A 14,840-nucleotide genomic window follows, 5' to 3' on the forward strand; every position below is an offset into this window, starting at 1 on the left:
CGCCAAAGAGGTCGGCAGCCCGAGCGCCGTCGACCGCACCGACTACGGCACAGCCTCCGGCAGCGCCCGGGGCTTTGTCCAGCACCACTCGCAACAGCTCTCGCGCGCCGCCGTCTGTGGCGACGCGCAAAACATCAACAACGCTGCTCGCAACATGCGACAACAAACAAATGTCGCGCACTCATTCATGACCGGTAACAATTTGTGTCTCGCGCCTTGCGGGGGGGGAGCGGAAAGGAGGAACCTCTTCCCAAGAGCATCACTCTTGGAGCGCCGCCACTACCACCCAGAGCGCTGCAAGCAGCGCCGGGCAATGACGGCTTACCGCCCACCCAGCCCACCCAGCCCCCCCTCGGCACACCCCGGCAGCCAATGTGTGACGGCTCGAACCCGCTAAGCCATCCCGCAAGCGGGATGGCCCGCCACTCGAACCCGCAAGCGGGCGTACGAACCGCGAGCGGCTCGCACTCGTGACACGCAGGCGTCCGACAGACGGCCCCGGGGCTACAGTTGTAGGCTGTGAACCAGAAGGTGGCCGCCCGCCTGAGCGACGTTTGTGCGGCGATGAACTCGCGGCCTCTCGCCCTCCTGCTATCCGTCGCGGCCGCCGCCGCAGACCGCTCCTCCTCGAGGCCGCTGCTGCTCGTTCGCGGCGGCGCCTCCTCCTCCTACCCAGGCGCCGGCTACGTCCCGCCTCAGCGGTCCTACCCCGGCGGCGGCTACGTGCCGGTGCAGCAGCAGCCGCAGCAGCAGCAGCCGGCGGGCACGATGAGCGACGCGGAGCGCGTCTACGTCGCCCAGCAGTTCGCGAGGCCCGCCGTCCGCCGCCAGTTCCTCGCTCGCGTCTACTCGACCGTGCTGGTCCAGGTGCTGCTGCTCGCGGCGATCATGGCGGCGCTGCGGGGCGCACCGGCGGTCGCGTACCGGCTGATGCCGTCGGCGCCGGCCTTCCTGCTCCTCGCGACCGCCCCCGCTCTCGCCATTCAGTTCGCCCCCCGCCTTGCCGAGACACCGCCGTATGGCCACCTCCTCCTCGCCGCCTTCACCGCCCTTACCGGCGTCGGCATCGGCGCCGCCACGATGCCCCTCCCCGCCGACCTCCTCGTGCGCGCCGCCGCCGCCACCGCCGCCGCCGTCGGCGGCCTCGCGACATATGCCGTCACCACGAAGCGAGACTTCACCGCGCGGAGAGGGATGCTCTTTGCAGGCCTCTGCCCGCTCCTCCCCCGCCTCCCCGCCCCGCCTCCCCGCCCCGCCTCCCCGCCCCGCCTCCCCGTCCCTCATGGCCGCACCCTTCCTCGACCCTTCCTCGACCCTTCCTCGACCCGTCTCCCTCTGCCAGGCCTCCTCTCGCTGCTCGCCCTCGGCCTCGTCCAGGCCCTGTTCGGCGGCCCGATCGTCGCCACCGCGCGAGCCTACCTTGGTGCTCTCGTGTTCAGCGGCTACCTCGAGGCTGTGCACGTTGAAGGCGCCGAGACACTTCCTAGACACTTCCTAGACACTTCCTCGTAGGCTACCTCGTCTACGACACGCAGCTGATCGCGGGAGGCGGCAAGAGGTTCCAGCTGCGGCCGACCCAGCACGTCCTGGGCGCGCTGATGGTGTTCAACGACGTGATCAACCTCTTCCTCACCATCCTGCAGGCCATGGCGCGCGCCGACCGCGACTGAGTCTGTTTCTTAGCTTCAAGCCCCCCCCCCCCCCCCCCCCTGCGAGACTAGAGACAGAACCTCCGACCGCTGAGTTGCGCTCGGCGACCTGGGGCATGGGGCGGGGGCGGGGAGGACGGCCGCAAGTTAGCGTACTCTAGACGTAAGCGACGACGTCGTTCCGCTCTCCCGCTTAGTAGAACACCAGAGAGCCCTCGCAGATAGAGCGAAGGAAAGTTGAGGAGCAAAAAGAATTCTTTCTAAAAGAACAACAAAAGACAGAAGAATTCGGCGTGACGTCACTTCTCCGTCCTCGCATCCCTCCGTTCAGGGCTTTCTTTCTTTATTTGTTTCTTTACTAGGTGGCACTAACACGAGCAAAACGAATTCTAAGCGTGGACAGTGGTGGGTGTTGCTTCTTTCGAGGAGTCGCCTACTGCTACTAACTAGTATACTCAATACTCTATACTGCGCTACGGTAGGTTTTGAACCTTGTGCCCCGCAGCTCCCCTCTCAGCGTTTATATACAAAAACCTTAGGGTGCGCCCGAGAAGCATGCCATAGACCCCAAAGGTCACAGACCAGGCTGGTCGGCATCCGAGTTGAGGCCTGCACCAAGCTGCATGAGTGCATCGGCCGTGGCCGCAGCAGGTCCATCCGACGGGCGTCAAAGCTTGCCGTCGGCGTGCTGTCGTGGGAGAGCCCGAGACAGCTGCAGAGGAGCCGAGTGCAGTGGCGAGCCAGGGGCGGCCTGGGTCACCAAGTGGCGGTCCTTGCCCACCCTGAGCAGGACTGTGCTTTGGTGGGGTTGTGCTTGAGCGTGTGTGAAGTGGGAGTGCGTGCCGGCGGTGTCTGTGAGCTCGTAATGTGCGTGCGAGGGCCGTGTGTAGGGTGTTACGAGCCGGCGTGAGCTTGAAGACCCGAGACAAGTGCGGTTTAGGACACCTTAGGCCTGATACTGATGGGACTGGGCCAGGAGAGCGACAGACCGACAGAGAAGGCGAGGTGGTGAGCTGAGAGGCGTTTTTTTTGAGAGCGCCTTCGTTGTTAATAATAAGTTTTTTTCTGAAAGCCAATGGCACTTTTTTTCATTTCCCCTCTTTCTAGCGGAACATCGCGCAAAATACTTTTTCCGACTCCCGCGTAAATATGAACTCAAACGGTACGTATTCTCTTCTACTAGAGCCCCGAGTAGAGGGTGGCGCTCCGCCGCTAGGGGAAACCCAAAGGCAAAGCGCGGCGGACTAACCCTCGGAGACCCGTGTTATCGTGGCCCTGCGACCGCGCACCCCCCTAGCGCCCAGTCTACTCCAGCTCGTAGCCCGATGCGGAGCACATGTGTATCTCGCGCGCCTTGGGGGGGGGGCGGCGCGGAAAAGAGGAACCTCTTAGCGTCATCGCCATGGTGCTGCAAGCAGCGCCGGGCAACGACGGCTTACCGCCTCCCGGTCCCCCTCGGCACACCTCCGCTGCTCAATGTTTGACGACTCGAACCCGTGAAGCTTCCCCGTGCGCGGGTTACCCCGCACACGGGTCAGCCTGCCAGCTACGTATCCACGCAAGCGTGGTCCGCGCGCATGGCATACAGGCGTTCGCCAGACAGCGCAGAGGGTAGGCGACCGGGGAAGGACTAGCTCAAGGGCAACACAGCGTCACCAGCCGTTGGCGCGCAGAACAAGTCTGCGGCTCCCGGTTGGGACGAGTGCGCGACGCGGTTGAACCGCTCAATATAGCCGGCAGCTCGCGCTGCCGGCGGCACACCTCTCCGGCCCGCTGGGTGCGCGCTTCTTAGCTCCCGCCCCGGCCCGTCCCCGCCGGCCCTGGATCTGAGGTTGCCAACCGCACTCCAAGTGCTCGTCCAAGTAAACTCAGGCGACCGCGGACCGGCCGCGGCCGGCCGGCCCCTCTCAATCATGAATCAACGGGCACAAGCGACAAGTGGGCCGTTTTCGTCATCGTACATCTCGAACAAGAAAATTTATGTCCGTTCAACGGCCTGGGCCACACCTTAATGGCTTACCCCTGCATCGAGGAAAGAGCATGAACGCGGGTGCTGCACGTGGTATCGATGGGGAAGACACTGCGCAGACGTACAGCCGTCGAGTGTGTCACACTGCGTGCCGGGGTGCCGCCCTCCCTCACCGCGCGCCTCGCGCCGCCGAGGCTCGGCCCAGCAGCACGGGCGCGGCGTCCTCGACGCAGAGGGTGCGAACCTCGCCGGCAATCTCATACCTCAGCCACAGCTCGCAAGGCGCGCGGTGGCCGTCGGCGGTGAGGGGCGCGGGCCGCACGGATGCGAAGCCTCGCAGCCCCGCCTTGCTCCCCGCCGGCAGCCGCAAGCTCGACCTCGACACGGCGAACTGCAGCGCCACGCGCACATCCAGCCACCCCCTCGCCTAACGGATCGAGATCAGTCGCGACAGAGCCATCCACACGCATATGCTCTGGGTCCCTAGTATGGGCTCGGGACGTATTCACAGCAGTATGGCGGGGTCCCGCATATGCACACTGCTGTGAACAGGTGCCGAACCCATACTGTGACCTCAGAGCATATGCGTCCCGAACCCATACTGTGACCTGGTAGCATATGCAACGAGGTGGCAATTGGGCTCGGGGGGGAGAGATGTTCATTCTCTCAGTGTGGATTGGTGGGTGATTGTGGTTTGGGGGGGCAAGGGCAAGGGCAAGGGCATGCCCCCCCCCCCCCCCCCCTATCGCCTGCCCTGCCGCCGCGGGCCCCACCGCCACCTCCTCCTCCTCGTCCGCAGCCTCGCCCGCCTCGGCCAGCGCCGCCTGCACGTCGCCGTAGTACGCGGCGAGGATGAGCAAACCCGCGCACGCCTTCTCCTCGCGAGCCCTCATCGCCGCTTCGTGCATCAGCAGCCGCGCCTCAACTGCCGCCGCCGCGACGCCGCCGTCGTCGCCCGCGCCGCCGCCCGCGCCGTCGCCCGCGCCGTCGCCCGCGCCGTCGCCCGCCGCGCCGCCGCTCTCCCCCCCGGCCGCCGCTGCGATCGCCTGGCGGCGCCGCTCCTTGCGGGGGCCATGCGGAGATATGGGGAGCTACGGGGAGATATGAGGAGCTATGGGGAGATCGCCTGGCGGCGCCGCTCCTTGCGGGGGCTATGAGGAGATATGGGGAGCTACGGGGAGATATGAGGAGCTATGGGGAGATCGCCTGGCGGCGCCGCTCCTTGCGGGGGTCGACGAGTGCGCGCCGCGCCACGGCGATGAGCAGCGCCGGCCCGGCGGCGGCGGCGGCGGCCGTCGCGAGGGTAGGTGAGGGGAGGAGGTAGACTGGCACCAGCAGCCGCTGTGACGAGCGCTCGAGGCGCAGCTTGAGCTGCAGGCCTACCGAAACAAAGAAACCCGTGCGGCCGAACAAAGAAAGTCGAGAGCCGCGAGCAGCTTGAGCTGCAAACCTAGCGGAGAAAAAAGAAGTGTGCGCCCCCCCCCCCCCCCCCCAAAGAAAATGCGCCGCGCGCAGCTTGAGCTGCACGCCTCCTGACCAGAGCTGCAGCGCGACGCCCCAGGAGGAGGAGGAGGCGGTCCAAATGGCCCCCTCCCAGGAAAGGGTGAACCAAAATGCCCCCCCCAACAAAAAGGAAAGGGAGCGGCCCATCCCCAGCCCCAAAACGAGCTTGGAGCGAGACTTGTCCGAGTGGCGCCAGAACAGTGTCATCCCGAGCCGCGGCCCACTGCGCTGCAGCGTCACCTCCGCACCCGACCGGCTCATGCGCCGCCGCAACCGCCCGGGGAGCCGGCCGTGCCAGCCGGGGATCGCTGCCCACACGGGGAAGCCCCGCGCCCCCTCCCCCGCTGCGCCGCCGGTGGAAGCACCCGCCCGGGGCCGCGCCGCCTCTGCGCCGCCTCCCGCGCCGTCTCCCGCGCCGCCTCCTCTGCCGCCGCCCGTGCCGCCGCCGCCCTGCCCCTCCCCCCCCACCCCCTCCTCCTCGGGCCGAGCGGCGGGCGCGCGGCTGCCTACAGCCGAGATCTAGCCGAGATCTAGCCGCGAGATCTAGCCGCGAGATCTAGCCGCGAGATCTAGCCGCGAGATCCAGCCGAGATCTAAGCCGAGATCAGCGTCCGTCGAGCCGAGCGTCGGCGGGACGGGCAGAAGTCGCCGAGATCTCGCTGAGATCTCGCCGAGATAGCCGAGATCTCGCCGAGATCTCGCCGAGATCTCGCCGAGATGCGGAGGGCGGGCGGCTGCCCGTGCGCGAGAGTCGGAGGCAGAACGAGCCTACGCGTACCACACCTCCAGAGTACCGAACCCAGTGTGGGTTCAGTCTCGAGGGCGGTGCGGTAGCAGAGCGGGCCGTCGTCCCCGCCGCTGCCGACCAGCCAGACCGCCTCCCCGAGCGTGTGTTTGGTCAGCTGGCGCGAGGCGCGCAGGCAGACGTCGGTGAGCCTACCTCGGGGGCTGGCTCTGCTCCCGCACCACCCACGGGAGGGAACCCACGCCGGATTCGGTACTCTGGAGGTATGGTATGTCGGCGAGCCTAGCGCCGGTTGGGAGCGTAGGCTGTGCCCTCGGGCACCTTGGGTGCTAGGGGGGCGACAGCGGGCGACGCGGCCCCGAGTGGCGCAGAGTGCCGGACGCTCACTCGGGGGTGCGTGGCAGTGTCAGCTGGCCGAGGTGCCGGTTGTGAGTGTGTGTGTTGTAGCGTGTGTCGCCGCCGTCTGTTGAGAGGTGGGGCGGGGGTGGCGAGGAGAGAGGAGGTGGCAGAGGCGGAGGAGGGTGCGGGGTGGTCTGTGAGAGGTGGGGCGGGGGTGGCGAGGAGAGAGGAGGTGGCAGAGGCGGAGGAGGGTGCGGGGTGGTCTGTGAGAGGTGGGGCGGGGGTGGCGAGGAGAGAGGAGGTGGCAGAGGCGGAGGAGGGTGCGGGGTGGTCTGTGAGAGGTGGGGCGGGGGTGGCGAGGAGAGAGGAGGTGGCAGAGGCGGAGGAGGGTGCGGGGTGGCCGTCTGGGTCATAATAATAATAATAATAATAATAATAATAATAATAATAATAATAATAATAATAATAATAATAATAATAATAATAATAATAAGACTAGGTTGGCGAGCCCGCGCGACGAGAGGGAGGCGGAGACGGCGCCGTTGGAGTGGCGCGAGAGGCGGCGCGACGCAGACAAGCCGGCGCTGATCGGAGAGCCTGCGTGTACCACACCTCCATGGTGTCGAATCCAGTGTGGGTTCCGTCCCGTGGGTGGTGCGGGAGAGCCGTTCAGGCCGGACGCCGACGCGTGCAGGAAGGCGTGGTGGCCGAGCTGCCGCTTGAAGCCCAGCCGCAGCGTGCAGCCGCCCAGCCCGCCCTTGGTCAGCAGCTGGCAGCCGCAGGTGAGCGCGGTCCGCTGCGACAGCGCGAGCGCCATGTCCTCGCTCATCGAGACAGAGGAGATGTGGGGCCACAGCCGCTCGCCCAGTGGGAGGTCCGGGTCGGCAGGCGCGAGGAGGTCCGACGCGGACGCGCCGACGACGAGCGAGCCCGACATGCGCAGCTTGCCGTGGTACGCCTGCTCCGCCACGCGCCGCTTCTCGCGCTCGAACCGCGCGCGGAGCTTCGCCGCTGAGTCCACCTCTGCAGTGAGGAGCTGCTGGCCCTGCTCAAAGTCGCGCGGCCCGAGCTCATCGTACGCCATGCGCTTGCGCTCGTCGCTCAGCACGCCGTACGCGCGAGCGACGTGCAGGAAGCGCTCGCCGGCCTCGCGCTTGTCCTGCGGCGCCTGCCATCGGTCTGGGTGGTAGGCGAGGCTCAGGCGCCGAAAGGCACGCTTGAGCTCGTCCTCGGACGCCTCCTCAGCCACGCCGAGCACGCTGTAGAGGTCGGCGTGCGGGTCCATGCACACATGCGATGCTGAGACGGCGCAGGGACTTCGCGCGGAAAAAGAATTCTACGAATACAAGCCCCTCTCACAGCAGACTGGCACGAACTAGCACCACAAAAGGCACAGCAGACAACGGCCCCTTATGGGCCGTCGAAGAGGCCGTCATACTCCTCCGGCCTCGCCCCCCCTTCCCAACCCTCCCCTGGCTCAGGCTCCTCATCCTCGCGGCGCGCAGTGCGCACCCCGCCCCGCGAAGACGAACCCTTCCGCCGGCGTGCCTCGCGGGACTGCCGCCCGCTGCCGCCGCCCTTCCCCCCCTCCGCTGCCCGCGCCGCCTTCTCCGCCGCCCGCGCGGCCGCCTTCGCCTCCTCCGCCGCTAACAGCGCCTCCCTCCGCGTGACCCCTATGGGCCCCTTGCGCATCCAGGAGAGGTCGCGCGAGCGACCTATCCAGGGGTTACTCGGATACGGCGCAACGTAGCCGCTGCGCAGCTCCGAGTAGTCGCCAACGCCCCCCCCCAAATAGCCCTCCAAGCAAGCATCGCAGACCCACTCGCCTAGCTGAGAGATCTCAGAACTCTCGCCGCGCCAGATCTCCTTCTCCGCCGCCTCCATCTCCTCTCTCGACCAGCCCCCCAGCTCCGACCAGCCCTCACGCAACGCCCGGCGCCACAGCCACGGCTCCACGCCAAACCCGTCGTAAAAGTTCGCAAAGCACTGCTGACACTCGAGGCCTGGGCCTCGAGCGTCCTCCGCGGAGACGGGGTTGTCCGTGCTCGCTCCAGCCCACTCCTCGAGCGTCGCCGCCACGAGCGCCCCGTAGACGGCGTCGACCGCCGCCTCCGCCAACGCCTCAGCAGCCGCCTCGCCCGCCTTAGAACCCGTGGCCTCATCTAAAATGAAAGGGTGGGGCGCGCCGGCAGCGTCCGAGACCGGCGTCTCGGGCGGGGTAATGCCGGCGGGCCCCCAATATGGGGCACGTCCAGGTCCATCAGCAGCGAGCGAGGGCGGGCCGCCCTCCTCCCCCTCCGCCGGCGCCGCGCCGCCGGTGGAAACCTCCTCCACTGGGTTGGGCCGCTCAGCAGCCAAACCCGCCGCGGTGTCGGGCACCTTCTCGAGCTCCCCCCCGCGACCCCTGGCGCCACGGCCGCGCCGCCCTCGGCGGCGCCGCGGCGCCTTCCGCCCGCCCTCGACCTCCTCCTCCTCCCCCGCGGCGGCGATCGTCCCATCGCCGCTCTCCGGCAGCGCGGGCTCCAAGGGGTCCAAACTGGATCCCTCGGTCCCACCTCCGGACCCACCTTCAGCGGCCTGCGCGTCGCAGGCACCGCCGTCCGCCTCTTCGGGGCGCGCGCCGCCGCGGCCCTCGCCGCCAGCCGCTGCCCCGCCACCAGCCGCCTGATCGCCAGCCGCCACCCCAGCCGGGGTGTCGCCCAGCGACAAGCCGCTGAGGGATGCCAAGACCGCAGCTGCGTCCCCCCAGCCCCGCCGGCCGAGAAGAGCTCGGCGGAGCTTCTCCGCCTGGAGCTCGTGGATTCCGAGCGAGGCAATGCCCTTCACAGCGACCACCTCGAGGAGGTCGCCAGCATCACCCACACCCAGGTCCTCGAGCTGCCCTTCGTACTTGCGGTAAAACTTGTCGGCGACGCGCACGCGCTTGAACAGAGCCGCGAGCGGCTCTCCCAGGTCGATGGCGGGCGAGGCCGCCATCGAAGGCCTGGTGCCCGGCCGCGTGGCCCCCGGGCTGCGGGTGGGTGCTCGCTGTGGCGGCCGCCGAGAGGGCAGAGAGCGGCGGCAGGCCGCCGACGGCGTCTAGCGGAAAAAGAATTGCTGCCCCGCGCAGACAGCCTCTCGGGCAGACTGAGGGTCGGCTTTGCGTGGCGTGGCCCGTACGCTGCGCTGCGCAAAGCTGCGTGTGCTGAGGGAGCATCCTGTGCTTCCACTGGGAAGTGCGCACCTCCTTCAGCTGGTGGAAGGCCGTGCCGCCGCGCGTCTGCTGGGGGAACAGCGGGAAAAAGAATTATTCCAGGGAAGGCGCTCTCAAAAAGAATTTTAAACAAAACTCCCTCGCACGACACCGGGTACGGGACTGGCACGGAATTCTACAAGCTGTCTCTACGAGCGAGAGGCTTCGTGCGACCGCCGACAGGGCGGGCCGCCAAGTAAACTCTAATGTTTCTACTACGCTCTCTGTTCATACGACACATTGCATTACGACGGTTGGCGCGGCCGGCGCGGCTCTCCCGCGCCGTGCCCGAGACTCCTTTCTCCGCTTTCTCTATTCCATTAATTCATTATCGGTCATTTCATTCGTTCGCTTGTTTGAGAGAGAGAGAGAGAGAGAGAGAGTTTTGTTGCTTGTTTGTGCGTTCGTTTTAGGGCTCGGCGCCCTTGCCTACCATCACCGTCGTGCCAGCAGTCTCGTGGTCGCCACTGGCGCTGGCTCGTGTGTTAGGCCCTTCCCGCCCGGGATGAGTGGTGTTTGTGCGCGCGCGCAATTGAGCTTTAAATCCCGACTATAATTGGACCAACCATGCAAACCATGGCTATCTCCTACGTTCACAGGGTGGGCTTCGGGCATGGACCCCAGGCGAAGTCAAGGCATACTATTACGAATGTACTAGGTACTACTTGTCTACGGTAGTGCGAGCTGCGACACGCACCCTCTCCGCTCTCGTAACAGCGCCAATACGGCTTTAGCGCGGACACACAACACGCGCAGCTCTATGAATTTACCTGCGCAGAACAGATCCCAACTGTTCACAGTGGGCATGAGAGAGAGTCGCTCTAACGTTAGCTCGTCGAAGTACATGAAACGCCATGCCAAAAGCAGCGCAACTCCTGGAAGTCGGGAGCGCGTCCAACCCTTGCCGCTTGAGCCGGACTGCAAGTTGCTCGTCACCTCTACACCACCGGCTCCACCTCTAGCACCTGCTCCAGCTGCGAATCCTCCTCGGTAACGACTGGGTCGGACGTCGTCGAGCCGCGAGGCACGGTAGTGAAGCGCCCGATGTTCGAAAGCGAGTCGCGGATGCTCGAGCGCACCGGGGTTGCGCCCAGAGCCTTGGCCAGCAGCACGAGCGACACCTGTGAGACCGGGGGTGCAAGATCAGTCGCTTCAGGAGCAGGCGGGCGCTGTGGCAACGGTGCCGCCGGGGGAGCGCACCTCATGGTGCAGGCCGGGGAAGCAGGCAATGGCGAGGGCGTCGTAGAGCCCGCCGTTGATGAGCTCCTGCGGCGGCGGGGAAGGGGGGCATGGAGCGGGGGCGGGTGGTGTGGCATAAACGATGGACCGCTGATGGGCAGCGTTCCTGCGGCGTGGTCTCAAAAAACTTGGCGAACTCACAGCCGCCGCGGTCGAGGTCGTTCTCGTGCGCCATGACGATCTTCAGCCTGTCCTGGCGCGCCTGCTTGACCTGCTCGGCCAGCCTCTCGTCGGACCAGGTGTCGGCGTTCAGATAGAGAAGCATGTGCGTGGCGTCGCCCGCCTCCTCGGCGATGGAGACGGTGAGACCGGAGAAATTGGTGGCGAGCTCGGTGGCCAGCTCGTCTGCGCCCTCATCGAACGGCGAGGCCCAGAGCACGACGGACTTGGAGAAGGAGATCGGCTGGCCCTGGACCTCGCCCGGGATGAAGAGCGGGAGGGAGGTCAGGCTCGAGTAGTTTGGCGAGCTGAGGAGGAGCGCCTGAGGGTAGGTGCGAGGGGGCGGCGGTCAAGGTCGAGGCGACGAGGCAGAAGAGCTGCAGAGAGTTGTCCGTGGCGGCACCTCGGAGATGATCTTAAGCGAGACACGCTGATACTCGTCGATGCGGTGCCACGTCGTCTGCGCCCACCCCCTGTCAAAGATCTCCGGCTGGAGGCCCTCCGGGCACTGTGCTCGCAACTCCTGCAGTCGTGCAGCGACAGTGTGCGTGAGTGAGTGCTGGCGTGCGGCGGCGGCGGCGACACCGCCCCTCAGAGCCGTGTGTGGCGAGAGCAATCCCCGCAGGGTCATCGAGCTGGGGGCGGGCGGGGAGCGCCTGCAGCGTCCCGCCGCCCTTGGCCGGGTCCGCCTCTTGCACGAGGACGAGCGGCTTCCTCTTCTCGAGCGACGTCTGAATCTCGCGCAGGCAGTTCTGCAGGCAAGGAGCGCACGAGTAGTCGTGGGCGACACAGCGAGGCTCGGAAAGGGAGGGGCTGGGGGAGTGCCTTCGAGCGGAAGTAGCCCCTCGACAGGAAGAAGAGCATGACCTGCGTGCGGTCAACGTAATCCTCCAGCGACCCGATGTCCTTCAAATCGTCCACATCGAGGAAGATCTTGATGCCGGGGATCAAGAGCTTAAGCTCATTCTTGATGACCGCGACGGCGTCTTGGCCGGTGGACCTATTCGGGGAGTGGCGGGTCGTTCTGGCGGGTTCTCCTACGCCGCGTCTCCCTCTGACCACAGGACTGACCAGATGTGCGAGAGGAAGAGGTGCCACGTGAGGCCGTCCACCAGAGCCAGCTCGGGGGGCTGCTTGGTTGAGACGAGGCGAATCGTGGGGACCTTGGCAAGGCGGCGGATGGCGATGATGGTACCCACGAGGAAGATCAGGAGCGCAGCCGCAGCAAGGACGAGCATCCAGTTCACCAGTCCATTCTCGGACCTGAAGCCGAGGACGGCGGAGGCCGACTGCCCCGGCTCGTCCCCGGGGAATCGCAACTCGATGTTGAGGAAGATGGTGGTCCAGCTGGCACCGAGGAAGAGGAGGAGGAGGACGAGGCTGGTGGCCTGCAGTGCGAGCCGCGTCCGTTGGGCTCAGAGTGACTGCAGTGGGAAGGGCGTGTGTGGGGTGGGTGATGGACTGGCCACGGCGATCCAAGCGTGTGCTGAGAGCTGCAGCACAAGCAAGCGCAAAGGGCGTGTGGGATTGGGCGAAAGGCGCACCACGGCGAGGATGTTGTCCTCGAACCGCTTGTAGGGCTGGACCAGGGCGATCGCGACGGCGTAGCACGAACACACGAGCACCGCCACGACGAGACGAACAAAGGAGTCCTCCTCCTCGGCAACCAGCAGCACGAAGCCCGTCAGAAAGAGCTTGCGGGCCAGATCGGCCGCCTCCCACCAGTACCAGTTCCTTTTGTACTCCCGGTGAAGGAAGGCGGTGGCCTTCGTCAGCGCGTTCGGCGACTTGGCCTGCAGCGGCTTGTAGCATGCGAGAAGAAGGGCCGAGTAGAGGACTAGCGAACCGACCGGCCAGAGGACGACGAAGCCAGTGGCGAGTCTCGTGATGGAGTCGTGCTCGTCGGTGCCGCACTCGACGCTCGCGTCCTGCCGCATGTACTCGACCAGAGCGAGCGTCTCGCCCGGCGCAGAGGTGGTGTAGCCCTGCGCGCACATCGACACAAGCTAAGGGGGTTGGGGTTGGGGGGGCGGGGGCTTGTTTGTTTGTGGCTAGCACCTGGCACGACCACGCGCGCAAGACCGTGGCGCTCACAGACGGCACGAAGAGAAAGATGAGCACGAGACCCGCCGGCGTGAGGTCGAGGAGGCCGAGCGCCACCTCTGCAGGCCATGAAAAGACCGCCGCATCGTCAGTTTCGGCCAGCGCCATCGGTGGCACCTCGGAGCCGCTCTCGCAGCCAGCCCCTCGCCGAGCACGCCGCCAGCGAGCACAGAGCCGCAAGACAATGCCAGCAAAGAGGAGCAGAGCGATGACGCCGATGGGAGAGATCGCGACGGCGACGAGCCGGGACTTGTGCGGCAGGCACTGCACCGGCAGCACGACGCCCGACCAGTCGATGAAGACGGCTTCGGCCAGCGCCTCCGTCCAGCCCGTGTACCGTTCCGGCAGCCGCGCCGAGTAGGTGGTGGAGAGGACGAGGCAGACCTGGTAGAAGCCAAACAAGATCTTGAACTTGGGTATGAGGCCGATTTTGTAAATCGCGTCACCGGTGCGGTCGGCGATGCGCAAGGGAAGTCCGATGAAGCGCTCCTTCCTCCACTCGGTTTGCCCGCGCTGAACTGAGTACGCCAACGCCACGAGGCCAAACGCGACGCAGAGGCCGAGGGCGATGCCCGCCATGTGCCCCGCCGCCGTGCCGACAGCGACGCACTTGTTGCAGGCGGCGCCGTCGGCGTCCAGGTAGTGGTTCGGCTCGCGGCAGAGCTGGCACTCGGGGCCGGCGAAGGCGTCTGCGCAGTAGTCCAAGCCGGCCTCCTGCGCCCTCCGACCGCTAGCCTCTCCCGGATCAACATTGCCGACACACCGCGCCTGGCCCGCCTGGCCATCCCCTCCAAAGGCGCGGCACTCTGTGAGCTCGGCGCTGGAGAAGCTGGCGCGCCAGAAGCCGGGCGGGATGCCGAGGGTCTCGAGGGTCGTGCCGACCGGGCACGCGGCGTCCGATGGGCATGGCTTGCAGTAGTCGGTCGGGGAGGAGAAGATGTCGGCCGGGTCGGCGCTCTGGAGCAGGTAGAAGTCCTTCTGGCAGAAGGAGCAGATGACGGCGCCGCGCTCACTGCTGAGGGGGTAGGGGCAAGGGACGCACTGGCCCTGGCCGGGGTTGGCGGCGTACGTGCCTGCAACGCACTCGCTGCACGACTCGCTGCCGACGCCAGAGGTGGTGCCGGGCTCACAGCGCTCGCACTTGGAGAGGCCAGGAGTGGCGGTAACGGAGCCCGGCGAACACTCTGCCGGCGGCGCCGCGCCGCCGCCGCACGACGAGCCCGCCGGGCAATCGAAGCATTCGGGCAAACCGTCGCCGTCCGTGACGTTGGCGTATGTACCCGGCTCGCACGCCGCAGGCAGCTCGAGCGACGCGCCGACTGGACAGAAGCTGCCAAGCCCGCATGCGACGCAGCTGGCAGCGCCGGTGGCGTTCTGGTAGGATCCCGCCTTGCACGGCTCGCACTCGGCGTTGCGAGAGCCGGCGGCGAAGGTGCCGGCGCGGCAGGCCATGGGAGCCACGCTGCCAGTGGTGCAAGCGTGGCCCTCTGGGCAGCCCTCGCAGCCGCCCGCCGAGACAAGGTTCGTCTTGTCCGAGTAGCTGCCGGCCTCACACGGCAGAGGCGCCGACGCGCTCTCGGGGCAATAGTTGCCTTGCTTGCAGTCGCGGCAGCCCGTCGCGCCCGTGTCGTTCTGGTAGGATCCGGCGGAGCAGCGCTCGCACTTGGAGAGGCCGGGCGTGGCGGCAACGGAGCCCGGCGAGCATTCTGCCGGCGGCGCCGCGCCACCGCCGCACGACGATCCCGCCGGGCAGTCGAAACATTCGGGCAAACCCGTCCCCCGCCAGGGAATGTTTGGCGTAATTGTACCCCGGTTTCCCCACACCCCCCAAGGGAAGCTTTTAGGGGAAACCCCCCCCCCAAGGAAACAAAAGGTTTTCCCGGGTTTTTTCCACCCGGAAAA

The 14,840-nt window shown here is 66.6% G+C and overlaps 3 protein-coding genes across 3 annotated transcripts; 1 reads left to right on the forward strand and 2 right to left on the reverse strand.

Annotated features, from left to right (window-relative positions):
* Positions 1–372: 372 nt before the first annotated feature.
* EMIHUDRAFT_247161 (hypothetical protein) lies at positions 373–1,670 on the forward strand (the record flags this gene model as incomplete). The annotated part of the gene is made up of 5 exons (XM_005765404.1): positions 373–444; positions 517–723; positions 802–1,104; positions 1,378–1,423; positions 1,513–1,670. 5 exons carry the CDS (start codon positions 373–375, stop codon positions 1,668–1,670), a joined length of 786 nt encoding a protein of 261 aa, XP_005765461.1.
* Positions 1,671–3,787: 2,117 nt separating this feature from the next.
* On the reverse strand, positions 3,788–7,490 carry EMIHUDRAFT_459613 (hypothetical protein; the record flags this gene model as incomplete). The annotated part of the gene is made up of 4 exons (XM_005765405.1): positions 3,788–4,045; positions 4,449–4,506; positions 5,905–6,057; positions 6,724–7,490. 4 exons carry the CDS (start codon positions 7,488–7,490, stop codon positions 3,788–3,790), a joined length of 1,236 nt encoding a protein of 411 aa, XP_005765462.1.
* A 125-nt stretch (positions 7,491–7,615) lies between these two features.
* EMIHUDRAFT_247163 (hypothetical protein) lies at positions 7,616–9,683 on the reverse strand (the record flags this gene model as incomplete). The annotated part of the gene is made up of 7 exons (XM_005765406.1): positions 7,616–7,696; positions 7,952–8,362; positions 8,531–8,551; positions 8,669–8,782; positions 8,936–9,232; positions 9,429–9,467; positions 9,672–9,683. 7 exons carry the CDS (start codon positions 9,681–9,683, stop codon positions 7,616–7,618), a joined length of 975 nt encoding a protein of 324 aa, XP_005765463.1.
* Positions 9,684–14,840: the final 5,157 nt, after the last annotated feature.

The sequence above is a fragment of the Emiliania huxleyi genome, assembly GCF_000372725.1.
Source record: "Emiliania huxleyi CCMP1516 unplaced genomic scaffold EMIHUscaffold_553, whole genome shotgun sequence".
In the NCBI taxonomy this organism is placed as follows: Eukaryota; Haptophyta; order Isochrysidales; family Noelaerhabdaceae; genus Emiliania; species Emiliania huxleyi.